Genomic DNA, 19194 nt, shown 5'->3' with positions numbered 1-19194 from the left:
ATATATTATCATTCCAGATACAGCAATGTATTAAAAGAAAACAGCATCATCTTAAGATTTATAAAAAGAGTGCACATACGATTCAACATCATAAAAGCAATTTCTGTAATACCCAAAGGACCTAAAAACAGCATACTACAGGGACACAACCTCATCAATGTTTATAGAAGCATAATTCACAATAGCTAGACTGTGGAGCCAACCTAGATGCCCTTCAATGGATGAATGGATTTTTTTAAAAATGTGGCATTTATACACAATGGTTTAATTTGACTTAAAAAAATCAAAATGACAAAAAAAAAAAAAACTTAATCGTAAAGCTCAAACTTTAAAGTTCAACTGTGTAAAGAAAAAGAGACAATAATAAAACTTAGTTATCATTATTTTCGCAAATACTTGCAAACTAAAAATAGAAGAAATTCTCCAAATGTCATAGGAATATAACATTCACCTTAGTCAAAAACGACTGAGGATGCCCAGTATCAGGTAAGTCCATAAAATGAAATAAATGTTCAAAAGCAAAAGCAAATAGCAATAGCTAGAGATTAAGTAACTGTCTACTGAGAAATTCTAACAGCATCCTCACAGACCGCTACAACTAATCAAAACACAAAGAGACAATCCGGCGCCTGATCCTCAGTCCCACTCTGGGCCAGCGCCCAGGCGCAGGCGCGTGCGCGTGCGCGATCCTGACGCATGCGCAGAGGACGAAGGAGTGAAAGATGGCGGCGCAGGAATTCCCCACGCCGCTGTACGGGCACGCGGGTCGGGGCGCTTTCGGCGACGTGTACGAGCCCGCGGAAGACACGTTCCTGCTGCTGGACGTGCTCCAGGCGGCAGCAGCCGATTTGGCTGGGTGCGAGGAGGGAGAGGGCCCTAGCGGGAGAGGGCTTGGGTGTCCCGGAGGGGCCGCAGCGGCCAGCGAAAGGACTGTCGCCGGCCTCAACTTAGCCCGCCCTTCTGTGGATGATTGACAGCAGAGCGAGTGCCTTATCTGAGGGTTTTCCTGTAGATGCGCGCAGCTAATGTGCAAGCAATTTATCTCTAAGTCAGGTATTGATCTTGGCTCCTGAGCTCCTTGTTGTGATTTAATTATTCCTTCCAGCTGTTAATCTGTTAATCTAAGAGGTTCGATAGATAGCACACTCAGAAACAACAAAATATTCCTGAAACGCTGATGTTGATGTTTGTTGGCGGGGGGGGGGGGGGGGGGGGGAGGGTGCGGGAGTTACTTAGCTCATAAAAGACAGTTTTGGTGCAACAGAAGGGCCCCAAAAGGAAGAAAGGTGGTGAAATACTGGAGTACGAAGGAATTTGTAAACCCACTCTACATATTCTGTAATGACAGCTGTTAGCCACATGTGATTGTTGAACACTGGAAATGTGACTGATGCAAATGACACACTGAATTTCTCGTTTCATTGTAGAAAGTTGTTACATGGATTTAACAGTCTACAGAATCTACTCTTGATTTGTTCAAGTGTTTGCCATCAATTTTAAATTAATAAGAAAAAGAACTAATACCTGTAATTTTTCAATGAAAGGATTTGGGGTCATTAGATTTATTTAATGATCAAGACTTGAAGTGGTTTTCCTCAGGATGAAACAAACAGCTGTCAGGCTTCAAAGTCTTATATCGTGTTTATCCCTCTTAAACAGGGTCATATTTTTTGCACATTTAGAATGTGCCAACTCTTAAAACTGATTTTTCATCATAGGTGAAACTTTTGGATCTACTGGACTATAGAGTGGTACAGTACTGTTTTATAGCTTGTCTTTTTATTCTCAATATCTCAGAAAGTTTACAAGCACAAATTGCATTGCAAAATCTACTATAAAAGGATCTGATTTTATTATAATCTTGGATATTTCTACTCTTGGAATTCTAATTATGAGACCATGATAGTTGTTTTCAAAGAAAAGCCTGAAAAGATTCACAGACCTTAGTATAGCCCATTATACTAGCCCATTAAAGGCATGTGTGGACTGGTTCCAAAGTCAGAGAATCATACTTTCTTGTTGGATAGTTGTTTGGGGAGTTAAGTGCTAGAAATTCCCTTAAATGCTATCAAGCCAACCTTTGTAACTGGGAATAATTGGTGCTTTGGATGCATGTATAATATTGTGAACAAGGAAATAAGTTTAAAGAGGAAATGCAATAACATGAAGATGTTATTATATTTAGCAATGTTCTAAGACCAAATATTCAGATATATTACCATTTGAGCATTTAACTATACAAATGCAGAATTCCTTTGCTGCTCTACGTCTCTACAAGTAGAATGGAGGACCTTTTTTCCCCTAGGATGTGCTGTTGAATTTATGAAGGTTAAGTACTTAAAAATTATAGAGTAACTTCTTTCATGAATAAAGTTTGTAGTAATACCAACACTATTACTTTAGGAAATACTAACCCAGGAAATACTATCCCAGAAAGGGATGGCATCTTTCATATTAGTATTTCCAACCCTAAGTTAATATTCCATGAATTTTTGTAATGCTTTGTTGAAATTAAGAGCCATATTTTGTAATATGTATCTTTTATGAATTTACCATATGTTACACCCGCAAAACATTAGCAGTTTTGAGTTGCACATTGTCAAAGCACAAAGTGATTGTCAGAAATTATAATTTATGGGCTGGGGATGTGGCTCAAGCGGTAGCGCGCTTGCCTGGCATGCGTGCGGCCTGGGTTCGATCCTCAGCACCACATACAAACAAAGATGTTGTGTCCTCCAAAAACTAAAAAAAAATAAATAAGTATTAAAAAAAAAAGAAATTATAATTTATATTTCCATATATTTGCAGGGGAGCAATGATGTTGGAGAAATATAACTAGAATGAGGATTATTTTCTGTGAAGTGTATTTTAATACTACTGTACTAATATTTACTTTGTTGTATATTTTTTAGAGTGGAAATTTGCCTTGAAGTTGGGTCAGGGTCTGGTGTGGTATCTGCATTTCTAGCCTCTATGATAGGACCTCAGGCTTTGTACATGTACGTATATAATAATGTTCACCCAGATCTTGCAGTGAGATTCACTGAGTGTGACTGCTTGAATGAAAAACTTTTATGTCTGTATCTGATTGTGTTTAAGAATAATAAGGACAAAGATTGCAAATTATGTTTCCCTAGGAATTCCAACTTTATATTCAAACAGTTCCTTACATCCCCAGTCCTTTTTATTTTTTATTTTGAGACAGGGTCTTGCTAATTTGCTGCTTCTGACCTCAAACTTATGATCCTTCTGCCTCCACCCCGCAAGTTGCTGAGATTAGACTTAAATGTTTTTCATAGAAAATTTTTACCCCATATCATCCAAGTGTGTTCCTTCATTTTTTTACTTAATATTGTATCGTGAGCACTTCTGTATCAGAATTTTCTTAAATCATACTTTTGGTGGCTGCATAGTATTATAGTTAAATAAGTTTCATCAATCTAACCAATGTTTGTTCTTCTTTGCCATTATTAAAATATTCTAATTTTTTTCTACACCTGCTGTATGTAGAATTCATTCCTTGAATTATTCAGTATCAGATTTGCCTCATGGACATAGGAAATAGTATTCTTTTATTATTATTATTATTAGGTGCACTGATATCAACCCTGATGCAGCAGTTTGCACCCTGGAAACAGGACGCCGTAATAATGTCCACATTCAACCAGTAATTACAGATTTGGTAAGCTGTTAATCCTTGTTCAATATCAATTTCCTTTTCAAATGAATTGAAGTCAAGCTAAGTGTGGTGGTACACAATTGTAATCCCAGTTCAAAGCCAGCCTCAGTAATTTAGCAAGGCCTAAGCATCTTAGTGAGACCCTACCTCAAAATTAAAAATAAAAAGGGCTAGGGGTATAATTCTGGGTAAAGTATCTCTGAGTTCAATCCCCCCCACCCACCACCTAGTACCAAAACATAAAAATTTTAAAAATCAAATAAAGTCACAATGTTTTACGTCAAAGAAACTTTAGTAGTGAATTAACTCATGACCCACTAACACTAAGCAGTATAATTTATATAAATTCTTGGCTGATAGAATCCATCTTTTCCATATTTCAAAAGAAATTGATATTGGCTTGCATAAGTCAGGCATCATCTGTCCCAGTTCAAAGCCAGCCTCAGCAATTTAGCAAGGCCTAAGCATCTTAGTGAGACCCTACCTCAAAATTAAAAATAAAAAGGGCTAGGGGTATAATTCTGGGTAAAGTATCTCTGAGTTCAATCCCTCCACCACCACCCAGTACCAAAAAATAAAAATTTAAAAAATCAAATAAATTAAAGTCACAATGTTTTATGTCAAAGAAACTTTAGTAATGAATTAACTCATGACCCACTAACACTAAGCAGTATAATTTATATAAATTCTTGACTGATAGAATCCATCTTCTCCATATTTCAAAAGAAATTGATATTGGCTTGCATAAGTCAGGCATCATCTGTATCAGTGAACTAAATTCACATTAGTTTGAATTTTAAAAGTGGATAGCATCATGCACACTTGACTTCAGGAACTCAAATGATGTTACACGCATATTTTTCCTGGCTCTGAACTTTTCTCTGGTGGCTCTGAGGTAGTTTTTCCCTTCATAGTAATAAGACATTTGTATGTCTGCATTATATTTCTCAGCAACTCCCCAACTAGAGAAATCCTTTATACTCTGTTGTTTTAACAAAAGACCCAGAATGAGTGTTGGGTTATGTGCTTATCTATCTTTCTCTGTATCCCAGGGGAATTGGAATAGTAGACTAATGGTTTAGACCTGGGTCATAGTCCCACTTCAAGAACTGGCTTGGATTAGACCCTACCTGAGCCACTTGGATTTAAAATGACAGAGATTAGAAGGTAGAGTTTCTCCAACAACAGCCAAGGAGATGTAATTAAAAAAAAAGGTAGAATGGGTCCTAGGCAGGCAAAAGCAACAAATGACAGCTATAGAACCATTGTTTTCTTTTAAGAAGTTAACATCAGGGGCTGGAGCTTAGCCCAGTGGTAGAACGCTTGGCTTGCAGGTGTGAGGCACTGTGTTTGATCCTTAGCACCACATAAAAATGAATAAATGAAGATATTATGTCCAAAAAAGAAGATGTTAACATCATGCACTCTTAAGTTGATATTAAAACTTGGATAAATTTTAATTCATAAGTTTTTTTAGTTATAGACATGAGATGCCTTTTAATCAGCAAAATCAATAGCATATCCCAGCTAGACATAAAAAATGCAAAATGCTTTCTGTGCTTCTTGACCTGTGTTATTAGTCTTACACTAATGATAATAGGTAGCTTTCTTGTTCTTCAGATTTACAATTTGGTTTTGCAGTCCAGAAGGAATTAAACCAAAGACACAATTTTTTTTTCAGATTGCTAGTGATATTATTGCTAATAAAAACTACAGTATCAGGAAAGGTATATTAGGTGATTTACATTAGATCAATGTGATGATTTAATTTTTTTTAAATGTTTCCTTAGTGTATCCATAATTGATACAATATATGTTTTGATGGGGTTTTTTGTTGGTGTTTTTTGTTTGTGGTACAGGGTTTGAACCCAAAGCCACTCTACCACTGAGTGATGTTCCTAGCTCTTTTTGTTCTTTTAATTTTTTGAGTCAGAATTTTACTAAGTTGTCTTTGGCCTAGAACTTGTTATCCTCCTGCCTTAGCCTCCTCAGTAGCTGGGGTATAATACCATACCTAGCTTATATATGCTTTTGAAAGATCAGTGAAACTTCAGAGACAGAAGAAATTCAGAATATCTATATTTTTAAATAGACATGGGAATATTTTAAACAGGTTATATTTTTGGAAGCTACATGGTATTAACCATAAATTCAAAATTAAATTATTTGGATAATCCAGATTATCCAAATCTAGAAGTCCCTTAGCTCTTTTAAGACTTAAACTTACTGGGTGTCCATGCCAGAATCAGTTCTCCAGTAACATTGACTCTAATACTAAATTTTTTTATTTGTTCTTTTTAGTTATACATGACAGTACAAAGTTTTTTTTCAATTTGAAAATATTTTTATTTTATTAGTACAGAGCATTTTAACATATCATACATACGTAGAATGTAACATCCCATTTTTGTGGCTGAATATGATGTGGAGTTACACTGGTCATGTATTCATATATGAACATAGAAAAGTTATGTCAGATTCATTCTACTGTCTTTCCCATTCCCATCCCTGTTCCTGTCCCCCAACTTTCTACCCTACCCACCCCCTTCAATCCGGTGAACCTCAACTCCTTCCTCCCCCTGCCTGTTATGAGTCTTCATCTGTATATCAGAACATTTGACCTTTGGCTTTTTGGGGGACTGGCTTATTTCACTTAACATGATAGTACCAGTTCCATGTTAAAATGAATTTAAATAAGTCATTATGGACTTGATAAAAAGAATTTCATTCTTTATGGCTTTATGGCACCTAGGATGGTTCCATAGCTTAGCTATTGTGAATTGAGCTGCTATAAGCATAGATGTGTCCACATCACTATAGTATGCTGATCTTAAGTCCTTTGGTTATATGCCAAGGAGTAGGATAACTGAGTCAAATGGTGGTTCCATTCCAGGTTTTCTAAGGAATCTCCATTCTGCTTTCCATAGTGGTTGCACCAATTTGTAGTCCCACCAGCAATGTATGAGTGTACTTTTTCCCCACATCCTCACCAACATTTATTGTTACTTGTATACTTGATAATTGCCATTTTGACTAGAATGAAATCTCAGTGTAGTTTTAATTTGTATTTCTCTAATTGTTAGAGATGTTGAACATTTTTTCATGTATTTGTTGACCAGTCATGATAATGAATATTCACTCTATACAAAGCAATAAACAAGAGACTGGCCTGATAGATGTTGTAATCAATTTATAAACCCTTTATAGAATTTATAAAGCGTTTTTCAGAACATGGGGCATAGATTGCCAGGTAAACTCATGGTTTTGGATTGCTGATTTACCTGTTTAAAAAGTACCACTTTCACTATATTTCATTTTTAGTTTTATAAAAGTCTTTAAAAGTGTGTATTACACTTTTCTTTATGTGCTTAAAACATACCAAACATATTTCACCTTTGACTCATTAATATTGTCTGTGCTATGTATGGTGATGATTAAGGTCTATTCGGGTATATCCACCTTTACACTAAATAGCTATAGTTTGCCATATTAGTTGCTTTATTTTGTCATATTTCATTGCTACTTATTGACAAAACTTTTGTTTCTCCATTTTAATGTGTTTTATGCTAGAAAATCAAACAACCAATTTAGTTGAATTAAGTTGAGTTAAGGAATTCTGAATGAGTGCCTCTCATATGAATAAATTCTATGAGTTTTGCTAGGAGGCCTATTTTGCTTATTTCCCAATTCTCAGAGACATTTCCGGGCTGTGTTATTTAGCAAATTAAAAAACTGAATATGAATGGGTAAGAGATAACTACAGTTTAGACTTTTTATCAAGTCTATAATGACTTATTTAAATTCATTTTAACTATAAGATTTCCTATTTTTAATATCAATTTTTCTCTTTATTTAAAATTCAGTTATTGCAGTGATTATAACGGCAGTACCGCAGGGGCCGTCATACACAGTTGCAAAGCACATACTTTTCTAGTTTCATTACCCAGCATTTGTGGAAAATTGTATTGTGGAGTTCTTTATATTATGAGAAACTTAATTTTTTATGGGACTCAGAAAAGCTTTTGGTTATTTAAATGTATTTCCTCACACCAGTGCTATTACTGGGGAAGACAACAGATTGCTCATCTTTTGACTGAAGATAAGACTACATCCGAATTACATCCAAAAACTGGTTATCTTTTCTCTTTTTAAATAAGTAGAGAAAGAAAATTTACCTCTGTAAACATTTCTTCAAAAGTACAACTTAATATTCTCATTGAACAGCATAGTTAACAGACTTAATCTGATAAATAAAATAGGATTGCCTGCATAAACCTGGATAAAATGAAAATTCAAAGATACTGTTTCATAGTAATATATGTAAGTAGCCCAGCAATATACCCAGTATTTAGGTGATAAGCTTGGGCATTAAGTGACTTTGAATTACAAGGTTTCTTTAATTCTCTTTCAATCATTCTGATCACATTAAGGAGAAGATCTCAGTTTAGTGTTTTTCTTTAACACGTATTTAGCACTGACAAATGCCTTTTAAGGAAAAGAACAAGCCTGGGTTACTCTGAAACTGGCAACAGTAACTATAATAACATTTTGTTTGTATTGCATTTATTCTTGAGACATTTCTATTTCCAAAGAGTCATATTGATTATCCATTTATAATAGTAAATGGTTAAGTCTCCTTTTATATTTAATTTATTGAACAAAATGGTATTTATTTAAAGAATGGTATTCAACAAATATAGTAGATATTTATGCAGATATGGGGACAATTATGAGAAGTTAATAAATAAAGTTTTGCATATTGTGAAGAAATAGCCTCAGAATCAATGAGTAAAGAGCTCTTCCATATATAGGGTTTTTACTCTACTATGTGTATGAAGGCACAAGATGACATAATCAGTTATGATTTTTAAGTATTTAGTTGTTTAATTGAATAGAGGAATACTCTAAGTGGCACTTGGCTATTTCAGAAAAAAAGAAAATTTTAAAGAAAGTACTAAACATACTTTCTATAAAAAAGACACTTTTTTCTTGGTCCATGGAAAATTATATCCACTATAAGGATTTTCAAAACACCAAAAGTTCATCTTCTTACATTTCTGAACCTCAGACGTGTTTTCTGTCATTCCATCAAATATTTCTCTTGGTTATAGGAAATACAGGTTTAAGTCAGTGGACATATTGTAAACTCTTGTCCAAATCTATGCAGAATATCTGCTACAGAATTAGAGCTTGCCTTCTTCTTATTTCATTTTCTCAAAAGGAATCCAGAGTATAAACATGTGCTGTTGAATAACAGAGGCTTTACTAAACATTTCTTCATTCTGATCATTGGTTTTAGTTAAGTGTATATAATCTTCATCTGAAAATGTAAAAATATTTGTTTCTATCTAAAAGTAAAGCCTTCTAACATTGCTTTTTTCCACAAACCTGGGAGAGTAGCATTTTTCTAATTATTTAAATCAGAATTCAGCTTAATTAAAACTCTGTTGTTGAATATATTTAGGTTAAAGGCTTATTACCAAGACTGAAGGAAAAAGTTGATCTTCTGGTGTTCAATCCCCCCTACGTTGTGACTCCACCTGAAGAGGTAAGACGTGCAGCAAAATTTAGTTATGAATATTTTTGGCTATTCTGTTTCCAAAGTAAAATGAACATCATCTGACATCGGTCAGCTGCTATAATACAATGCTTTGATTTTATCCTAATTGTCAGTAATTGGATACTGTTATTAAATAGTAAAGGAGTGAAAACTAATGAAAATACACATTATAATGTATATCCTTAAATTCTCCCCTAAATCATATTTTTAAATAGATACTAAACTTCTTTTTTTTTTTTTTTTTTTTTTTTTTTGTGGTGCTGGGGATTAAACCCAGGGCCTTGTGTATGCAAGGCAAGCACTCTGCCAACTGACCTATATCCCCAGCCCAGTACTTAAGTTTATATTTTCATGTCTGTATCTGTCTATCCTTTATCATGAATAACAAGCTTATGAAATAAAATAATTTTTATTATTTTTAATGAATAATAAATTCACATAGGAATTCCTTCTGAAAGTCTTTGCCTTCCTCCTTTTATAGGTATTACCAAAAAGCAGAAGTGTGGAGCAAATTCTCATTTTTAGTAGGGAAAAGAATTGAAATATATGATTTTTAATACCTCAATAATGAAGAGGTAAACCATATTACCCTTTTTCCAGGAAGTTCAAGGCAGACAGTTTTATAATAGACTAAGACTAGTTTTTCTTTATTTTACCTATTTCCCCCCCCCCCCGGCAAAGCTGATAAACCAAGGTGAGTCAGCTTTTTCTTCCTGTGATCAAATGCCTGAGAAAATCAACTTAAAGAAGGATTTTCTTAGTATCAGAGGTTTCAGTCCATGGTCACTTAGCTCTGTTGCTTGTGAGCCTATGGTGAAGCAGAACATGGCAGTCCAGGTGTAGCAAGAGCTGCTCACATGACCGCTGGGAAGCAGAGAGAAAGATAAATAAAAGGTGGGAGAGGTCTAGGGACAGAACATAGTACTAAGGACATGCCCCCAAGAATCCACTCCCTTCAACTAGGTCCTCTTCCTGTAGTTTCTACCATGTCCAAATAATGCCATCAAATTATTAATCTGTCAATGGGTCAATCCATTGATGGGGTCTGAACCCTCATGATCCAATCACTTCCCAAAAGCCCCACCTCTGAACATTGTTGAATTGAAGATCACACCTTCAACTCATGAGCCATTAGAGAACACTTCATATCCAAACTCTAATAATCCTAACCCATATTGTGACACAGTGACAAAGAGATTGGCCCTGCAGGGGTTAGCCACAGACCATCTTACCTCTTGAAACATCAAGAGGCTATATTCCTCCAAAATAAGGGAATAAATAGAGGAAGAGAAAGACATGGGTCCCAGAAGAGGAGGTAGTTGAGCCCAGGAGAAATCAAAGGAATACCAGCACAGAGAAGTCCCCAAGAGGAAAGAGTTGACAGAAAACAGAGGAACTGGTAAATTTCCTAAAATGATAAGCTTTGTGGAAAATTATAGTGAAAGGAATGTGTCATAGGTCACATGAAAAGAGTCAGATTTAGATTCAAAGAAAATTATGCAAATAGACACAGTGAATAATTACAAAAAAACTAAATAACATATTACACAGCCATTAAAATAGTAAATTAGAACTACACCAGATGAAAAGAGGAGGTTTCCATAAGATATTATTGAGTAAGAAAAGCAAGATACAGGTGAGGATATAGAATATGATTCTTTTTTTGTAAAATATAATTTTAAAAAATCCCTGTTACACATAAAAGATAAGGGAGGAAAAGACAAGCAAAGCAGCAAGGGAAAGTACAGCTATTTTAAAAGGAGGTATATGAACACATTTTTCTTCTTTGTAAAATTATATATGCATTTGGTTATAGATATAAAATAATTATTTTTAAAGGAGTAGTATGTGCCATATTAAATGAATATAAACAGAAGTATGACTATATGTAAATATTTTAAATTAAAATATGGACAAAGGCTATAGAAGGAAATAGAAAACAGTTGTGTCAAGGTTGAAGTAATTTTTGACTAACTTTTAAAAATATTCTTTGATTTTGAAAACAATATACAGTGGTAAGGATCTAAAGATTTCTAATACTAAAACTTTCATGGAGTTTGTTATAGTTTGGATAAAGAAGTGCCCTCCAATCATTTGTGTTGAAGGCTTGGTTCCCAGTATAGCAGTGTTCAGAGATGGGGCTTTTGGAAGATGATTGGATCACGAAGTCTAACCTTCTGAGTGAATTAATCCATTTTATAGATTAAAATATGAATAGGCTATTGGAAGTGATGGAATCTGCAAGAAGTGAGAGGAAGAAGTTTGGGGAGTGGGACGTTCCCTGGAAGGGTATTTCTTGTGCCTAGACCTTTCCTTTCTGTCTCTCTCTCTGCTTCCTGGCAGCTAGGCACTGAGCAGCTTTTATCTACCACATCCTTTGCCATATTCTGCCTCACCTCAGACCCAGAGCCAGGGAGCCAGCTGACCATGGACTGAATCCTTTAAAACTATAAGCCAAAATAAATTTTTCCTATTTTGTTTTTCTCAGGTATTTGTCACAGCAACAAAAAAATGATTAACACAGAGTTTCTTTCTAGAATATCATTAGATTTTTAGAGGAAAAAATACTTAAGTGTGCCTTTATAAAATAAATGGGTTCCTAAAAAGGTTTGTACATTTCATACATTAGTAGCATAGGAAAGATCCATATGCATTGGGACATTTTGAAATTGTGTCTGTACACAGTATCTCTCTTAAAATGCAAGCTCTCCCTTCAGGTTTCTCTTAAAATACAAGCTCTCCCTTCAGGTTTCTAAGAATTCTTCTATGTTAAGTATAAGAATTACCATTTCTCTCATTATATCATATTATTACTAAGTACTTAGTATGTGCAAAGCAGTCTCTCGAAATTATTTATTCTTATAGTGGATAAAAGTATTTTTTTGGTGCTAGGAATTGAAACCAGGGGCTTGTGCATGATAGGCAAGCATTGTACCACTGAACTACATCCCCAGCCTTAAAAATATTTTAATCATTTCTTCTATTTGTACTGATGAAACTAGTATTTTTCTAATTTTACAGATGGGGAAGAAAGTAATTCACAAAGAAAATTACCACCTTGCCTAACTTCACACAAAATAGGAAACTGTGAAATCTAGATTCAACTTCACTTCCTGTTTGCCAGCAGTAAAATATAAAATATAGACTTGTTTGGTGATGTTACCTGTCAAACAGATTCACTTTGTTATGTAATTAAAGTCTTGAGTCGATAAAAAAAATTCTACTTTGCCACAGGTGGGAAGTCACGGAATAGCAGCAGCTTGGGCTGGTGGCAGAAATGGCCGAGAAGTTATGGACAGATTCTTTCCATTAGCATCAGACCTCCTTTCCCCAAGAGGATTATTCTATTTAGTTACCATAAAAGAAAACAATCCAGGTAATACATACCAGCTTACTAACTATTTGCTTTGCTGGAAACAAAAATTTATAACATAGAAGACTGTAATTTATAAAGTAACATAGGATATTAATGAATTTAATCATTAATTAATAACAAATTAATGTTGAAAGAGGAGAGATTTTTAAGAAGTAAACTTTTCAAGTTTTAAAAAAGTATAATTTTATTTGGGAGAGTTAAATTCTTCTATTCATTAGCTAATATTTGAATACAAAAACCTCTGATTTTTCCTTTTTACCCTCAACATTGTGAATTTTTTCTTTCTCTACCCTTTAGTCTTCAAGTCATTGACAGTTCTGCCATATACTCTTTTTTCCTTTTTTTTTTTTTTTTGGTTCCGGGGCTTGAACTCAGAGACACCCAACCACTGAGCCACATCCCCAGCCCTATTTTGTATTTTATGTAGAGACAGGGTCTCACTGAGTTGCTTAGCACCTCACCATTGCTGAGGCTGGCTTTGAACTCATGATCCTCCTGTCTCAGCCTCCTGAGCTGGTGGGATTATAGGCATGTACCACACCCCCAGCCCATATTCTCTTCAGTTCATCTGAAATTTTATACTCAAAGTTGTTTTACTATATGGATGTTTATAGCTTGGTTTTCAGATTATAACTAAATTGCTTCATCTATTTTCTCTTTTTCTGAATATCCCAGTTTGATTTTAATCTTATGTCTTATATCCTTAGCCCCTCAAATCACATTAAGATTACTAGCTTTATTTAGTTTTTGTGTGTTTCCATTTTCTTAGTTTACTTTTTTCAGTCTTATTTATTTATAAAAGGAAGGCTTCCCTTTTTTTAATACATTTAAAGAAATAAGTTACTTTTATTCATACTAGCCAATATCACTATTCAATTTGCCCATACATTTGCTGACCATTTTCATCCAAAGGGAAGGATATATGGCAGATTGCAGCCACACAACTGAAAAATTGGTTGTTTGCTATAGTAACTAGTTAATGTTTGGTTTATTAATTAATGTGGTTAATTAATGTTTCCAAAGTAGACTACTACTGCTATCAAGCTGTTCAATCTGATTAAAAAGTACCCAAGTGATCTGAAGTCCCAAGTTCACTTTAATAGACATTTATTTGGAATATATGTTTTGTCAGATGAATATAATTTGTAAATATTCTGTATTTATATTATTAAACTGTTTAGTGACCATATACATCACCAAATTATTTAATTGGAGTTTACCTTTTTTTTTAAACCATTTTAGAAGACATTTTGAAAACATTGAAGACAAAAGGCCTACAAGGGACCACTGTACTTACCAGACAGGCAGGCCAAGAAAACCTTTCCATCCTCAAGTTCACCAAGTCCTGATATATCAAGAGCTACCAGAAGTATGCTGAGAGATACTGTGAACTGAATGTATTTTGAAACTGAAGTCATTCCTTGGTTAAGAAATCTTATCAGAATTTTGTCATTAAAAAAAAAAAAAAAAAAAGAGGTGGAAAGATAGAGCATTCTCTTTTACCAGGGAATCAACTTTACAGAAGTACTTATACATGTGCATTTAAGTATGTGTATTTGTAATTTGTATTTTATATGTAAAGGTTATATTTAATTACATGTGAATGTATATTCATTTCAGCATTGGTTCTACTAGCAAAACATTGGAATCAACCTAAATGTCCATCAGGAAGGTGATTGGTTAAAATAAATTACAGTATATCTATTTCACTGAACATGCAACCATGTAACATGACTCATGTCTGTATATACTAAACAAAAGATGTCCATGCTGTCCTATTAGAATGAGAAGAGCAAGCCGTAGAACAGCTTTATCCTACCTGTATATGAAGAAACGACTTCTATTTTGGGTTGGTTTTGCATTTTCACAATAATAATGTTGGTTAAAATTATGATAAACCATAGCCGTTTCCCAAAGGGTTGCAGCTGGTGTAGCAGATGTGGTTTTATTGCTGGAGCAAATTAACACATTACATCACATAATATTGATCTGGAAAATGCCTTATTCACCATACCTATCCATAAAAGCCCACCAGAGGTAGTTTGCTTTCAGCCAACAGGGCCAGCTATACACCTTCACTGTCCTACCTTGGGTATTATCTACTCTCCAGCCTTATGTCATAATTTAGTTTTCAGGGATATCGATCACCTTCCCTATCCACAAGATACTATACTAATCATTGCATTGATGACATGATACTGACTGAACCAAGTGATCAAGAAATAGTAAATGCAATAGACTTACTAGTAAAATAAGGTAGGAAATCTAAATACACTTCAGGGACCTTCCACCTCATTTAATAGGATCCAGTGGTTTGGGGCATTTTAAAACATCCCTTTTAATGTGAGGGATAAATTGTTGCATTCAATGTGCCTACAACCAATAAAGAGATATAACATTTAGTGGATCTTATTGTTATTTGGAGGCAACAAATGCTTATTTGGGTGTGTTACTCCAGCTCATTTACCAAGTGACCAAAAAGTTATCAGTTTTGAGTTGGGACCAGAATAAGAAAAGGCTTTATAACTTGTTCAGGCTGCATACAAGCTGCTCTGCCAATTAGGCCTTGTGATCTAGCAGATCTAGTGGTGGAGTGTTATTGTCAGATAGGAATGCTGTACAAAGCCTTTGGCAGGCCCCTACAGGTGAGTTCCAGTTTCAGGCCTGTAAGACTGAAACCGGTAATTTTGTAACAAGACTGGTCATGCCATAAATAACTTGTTTTAAGAGAGAGCTCTTGGCCTGCTACTGGGAACTGAGCTGCCCACCAAACCGTGGCATGTACAGCAACACTCCATCATCAAATGGAAGTGACATACCCATGATTAGACTGAGTAGATCCTGAAAGTTGAAGAAAGTTACATGAAGATGTATTCAAATGGCCCATTTTCCTCACTCCTGCCTTCTCTCTCCCTACCTGCTCCTATGGGCAACTCCCTGTGATCTGCTGACAGAGGAAACTACTAGGGCCTGGCTTACAGATGGTTCTGCAGGCACTACCCCAAATTGGTCAGCTGGAGAACTATAACCTCTCTCCACAACATCCCTGAAAAACATCTGGTGAAGGGCTACCATTCCATTGAAGCTTGGAATAATGCACTGGGCTGTTGGCTTTGATTGGAAGAGGAAATGGCCACATATACAATTATATTTCATAGCTGTGACCCTTAGTTTGACTGGAGGGTCCAGAATTGGAAAGGGCCATGATTAGAAATTGATGACAAAGATATCTGGGGAAGAGTTATGTGAATACATCTCTTAATAGGCAAAAGACATGAAAATATTTGTGTCCCATGTAAATGCTCACAAAAGCAGAGGAAGATTAATGATAAAGTGAATAGAATACCCATTCTGTGGCTAGCTTTTGTCCTCTTTGCAAGGCCCTGATTTCACCCGCTGTGATCGTGAACAAGTGGCTGTGATGCAGGGATTGAAGTTAAGCATGAGTTCAGCAACATGGACTTCCATTCACCAAGGCTGACCTGTCTGTCCAAAACTACTTCTGAACAAAAATTCAACACTGAGCCTCCTTAAGGCACCATTCCCTGTGGTGATCAGATAGCTTTCTGGTGGTAGATTGATTACACTGATTCACTTCCATCATGAAAAGGACAGCATTTTTTCTTTACTGGAAAAAAATGATACTCTGGATATGGATTTGCCTTCCCTGCATGCTATTCATCCTTGGACTTACAAAATGCCTCATGTACCACCATGGTATTCCAGATTTGTGAAAACTATGCATTCTCATCAGTAAATCTAAACTTAAAATGTTAATTTGATAAAAAATTGCAATAATAATAAAAGGCAACATAATAAACAGAAAAGGGTAGGATGAGGGAGGCAGAGAGAGAGGCTGGGGAAAAGAAGATGCCCATTTAGACCTTAAAGGTATTGGTACATTCCACTTTTCATGTTGGGCAGAAGATCCTGCAGTGTTTTACTATTTAAAATACACCTGAAAAAAAATATTTTTTAACATGCCTGAATAGGACCATGATTTTGAGCCTGTTAGTCTCATGCACAGAAGTTCACCTGGCAGGGGTAAGCTGGAATAGTAGAGAGGCCCTTATATGTGAACAATTACATGCAGTATTTAAAGCCTGTAATATTAATCAGTGATCAACCCACCCTAGCAGAGTCCAAGTTCTGAACTAGTTGATTTTAAGAAAAGTATAGTTGCTTTCAAGTGCCTACATCACAGATTACACTCATAAGAAACAGTGAGTGTAGCTATTGTGTCCTTGTCCCTTCCAAAAACTCACAATCCTGTAATTGTAGGATATTGTGATTCTTCATATTCCCTCTTGCATCAAAATGTAAAATAGAGTAGGGCTATGGCTTAGTGATAGAGCATTTGCCTAGCACCACAAAATAAAATTAACTGTACAGTGTTTTTAAAGGAAGTCCTAGAGAAAAAAAGGAGAGGGAGAGTATGAGCAGAATTGACAGTTTGGGTCAGGGGATACAGCTTAGTGGTAGAGTGCTTCCCTGGTATACATGAGTTCTATTTCCAGGACCACCAACACACACACACACACACACACACACGCACACGCACAAATACCAACAGTGTTAATATTATGTTAACAGATAATATGATAGTTTTGCCAAGAAAACTACAAGAATACATAGATAAAAATATGAGCAAGAATGACAGTTTAGGAAAGTGGTTGTAACAACAATATTCAAAAATCATGTGTATTTTTATGACAACAATATAGTTGAACTGTAAACCCAAGAAAAGGTTAATTCTTTCTCAAAATAATTGTATCAAGCAAGAATAACCTTAATAATAAAACCAGATAAGGATCATGTAACAAAAGAAAATTATAGGACAATTACATCAACATGGAAGAAAAAAGTATGTAATAATACCACTTATAATAGCACAAACAAGACATTGTGGAATAAATCTAGCATAAACAAAACTAATATGCATAAATATTTAAAATTTGACTAAAGGGTATTTTAAGATCTGAATAGACAGAGACTTATTCCATGTTAATGAGTAGGAAGACTCAGTATCATGAACACACCAATATAGTACAATTCCAGCCTAAATCCCAAAAGGGCTTTTCATGAAACAAGAACAAATGGCCAAGAACATATAAGATACTCCAAAATAGTAAGTGAAAGAGCTTGAACTAGTTAAATGTCCAATATATATTATTAAACAACAGCAACTGATAGTTTTATATTGGCCTAAAGATAGAGAAAAAAATAATAATAATAAATAAATATGTACATATATGGAAACACATCTGAGACAGCAGATCAAATAGAATATTCTCTAACTAGTACAGATACAAGTAATTTTAGATACATATGTGTATATATATCTCTCTCACACACACATGTATATATGAGTGTGTGAGAGAAAGAGAATGAGTCAGCTTTTTCATAACTGGACAAAATACCTGAAGAAAAAAATCTTACAGGAGGAAAGATTTATTTTAGCTCATAGTTTCAAAGGTTGCAGCCCATGGTTGGCTGGCTCCATTCATTCTAAGCATGGGGAGCAGATCATCTTGCTAGTATACCTCATTGTAACCTGGAAACAGAGAGAATGTGAGCAAAGGGACTCAGACAAGATATACCCCTCCAGGGCACACCCCCAGTGACCCACTTCCTCTAACTAGATCCCACCTCCTACAGTTTCTATGATCCCTCAATGCCATTAAATTATATATCCCTCACTGGATTGATCCACTGATGAGGTCAAAGCCCTTATGATCCAATCACTTCCCCCACATCCCCACCTCTGAACATTGCTGCATAGGGGGCCATGCCTTTAATACATAAACCTTTGAGGGCATTCTAGATCCAACTTTAAAAAAAAATACACATATTGAAAATGAAATTGGATTTCTACCTCACTTCATATACAAATGCCTACTAAAATGGATTAAGGAGTAAATAAGAAAGGCTGAATTTTAAGTTTTGTAAGAAACATAGGAAAATGTTTATGACTACATGGAAGAAAGTATTTCTATTTTTAATATTTTTATTAGTTGTTCATTGACCTTTATTTTATTTGCTTATTTATATGCAGTATTCAGAATCAAACCCAGTGCCTCATACATGCTAGACAAGAACTCTACCACAACCCCAGCCCTCCGGAAGAAAGTATTTCTATAAAACAATAACAAAAAGCACAGGCCCTAATGGAAAAGATCAATAAATCCAGCTATGTTAAAATGAAACAGTTTTGTCTTCTCTGATGTGAGGATGCTGATCCATAATGGGGATGTCGGGGAGCATGGGAGGAATGGAGGAACTTTAGTTAGGGCAAAGGGGAGGGAGGGAATGGGAGCGGGTAGAGGGAGGAAAGACAGTGGAATGAGATGGACTCCATTACCCTAAGTATATGTATGAAGACAAGAATGGTGTGACTCCAATTTGTGTACAACCAGAAAAATGAAAAGTTGTGCTTTACATGTGTACTATGAATTGAAATGTATTCTGCTGTCATATATAACAAATTAGAATAAATAAATTTTAAAAATCAACTAGAAAAAAGCACCATTAAAAAAGTAGAGATAATTCATAAAAGATGTTTGCACATATATAGATTTT

General features: G+C 35.1%; 1 protein-coding gene across 2 annotated transcripts; it reads left to right on the top strand.

Moving 5' to 3' along the window:
* Window positions 1-715: 715 nt before the first annotated feature.
* On the top strand, window positions 716-18865 carry Hemk2 (HemK methyltransferase 2, ETF1 glutamine and histone H4 lysine). 2 transcript variants are annotated; one of them, XR_013092478.2, is made up of 7 exons: window positions 716-856; window positions 2913-2999; window positions 3592-3682; window positions 9144-9227; window positions 12474-12615; window positions 13858-14464; window positions 18671-18865. XR_013092478.2 is itself a non-coding variant. In XM_076868034.2 (6 exons), exons 1-6 carry the CDS (start codon window positions 723-725, stop codon window positions 13962-13964), a joined length of 645 nt encoding a protein of 214 aa, XP_076724149.2. In that variant the 5' UTR covers window positions 716-722; the 3' UTR covers window positions 13965-15017. The 2 variants fall into 2 exon arrangements, 1 of the variants encoding a protein (XP_076724149.2); XM_076868034.2 differs by lacking the exon at window positions 18671-18865 and having other exon boundaries at window positions 13858-15017.
* Window positions 18866-19194: the final 329 nt, after the last annotated feature.

Source organism: Callospermophilus lateralis, chromosome 10 (assembly GCF_048772815.1).
Source record: "Callospermophilus lateralis isolate mCalLat2 chromosome 10, mCalLat2.hap1, whole genome shotgun sequence".
In the NCBI taxonomy this organism is placed as follows: domain Eukaryota; kingdom Metazoa; phylum Chordata; class Mammalia; order Rodentia; family Sciuridae; genus Callospermophilus; species Callospermophilus lateralis.
Note: the sequence above shows the minus strand (reverse complement) of the source record. Positions and strands in the feature narration are given on the sequence as shown.

Excerpts from the sequence above, each read along its gene's own strand:
- Hemk2 (XM_076868034.2), top strand. The coding sequence starts at position 723 with ATGGCGGCGCAGGAATTCCCCACGCCGCTGTACGGGCACGCGGGTCGG. Across the intron at positions 9,228-12,473 it reads TTGTGACTCCACCTGAAGAG|GTGGGAAGTCACGGAATAGC; the intron begins GTAAGACGTGCA and ends ACTTTGCCACAG. Across the intron at positions 12,616-13,857 it reads CATAAAAGAAAACAATCCAG|AAGACATTTTGAAAACATTG; the intron begins GTAATACATACC and ends AAACCATTTTAG.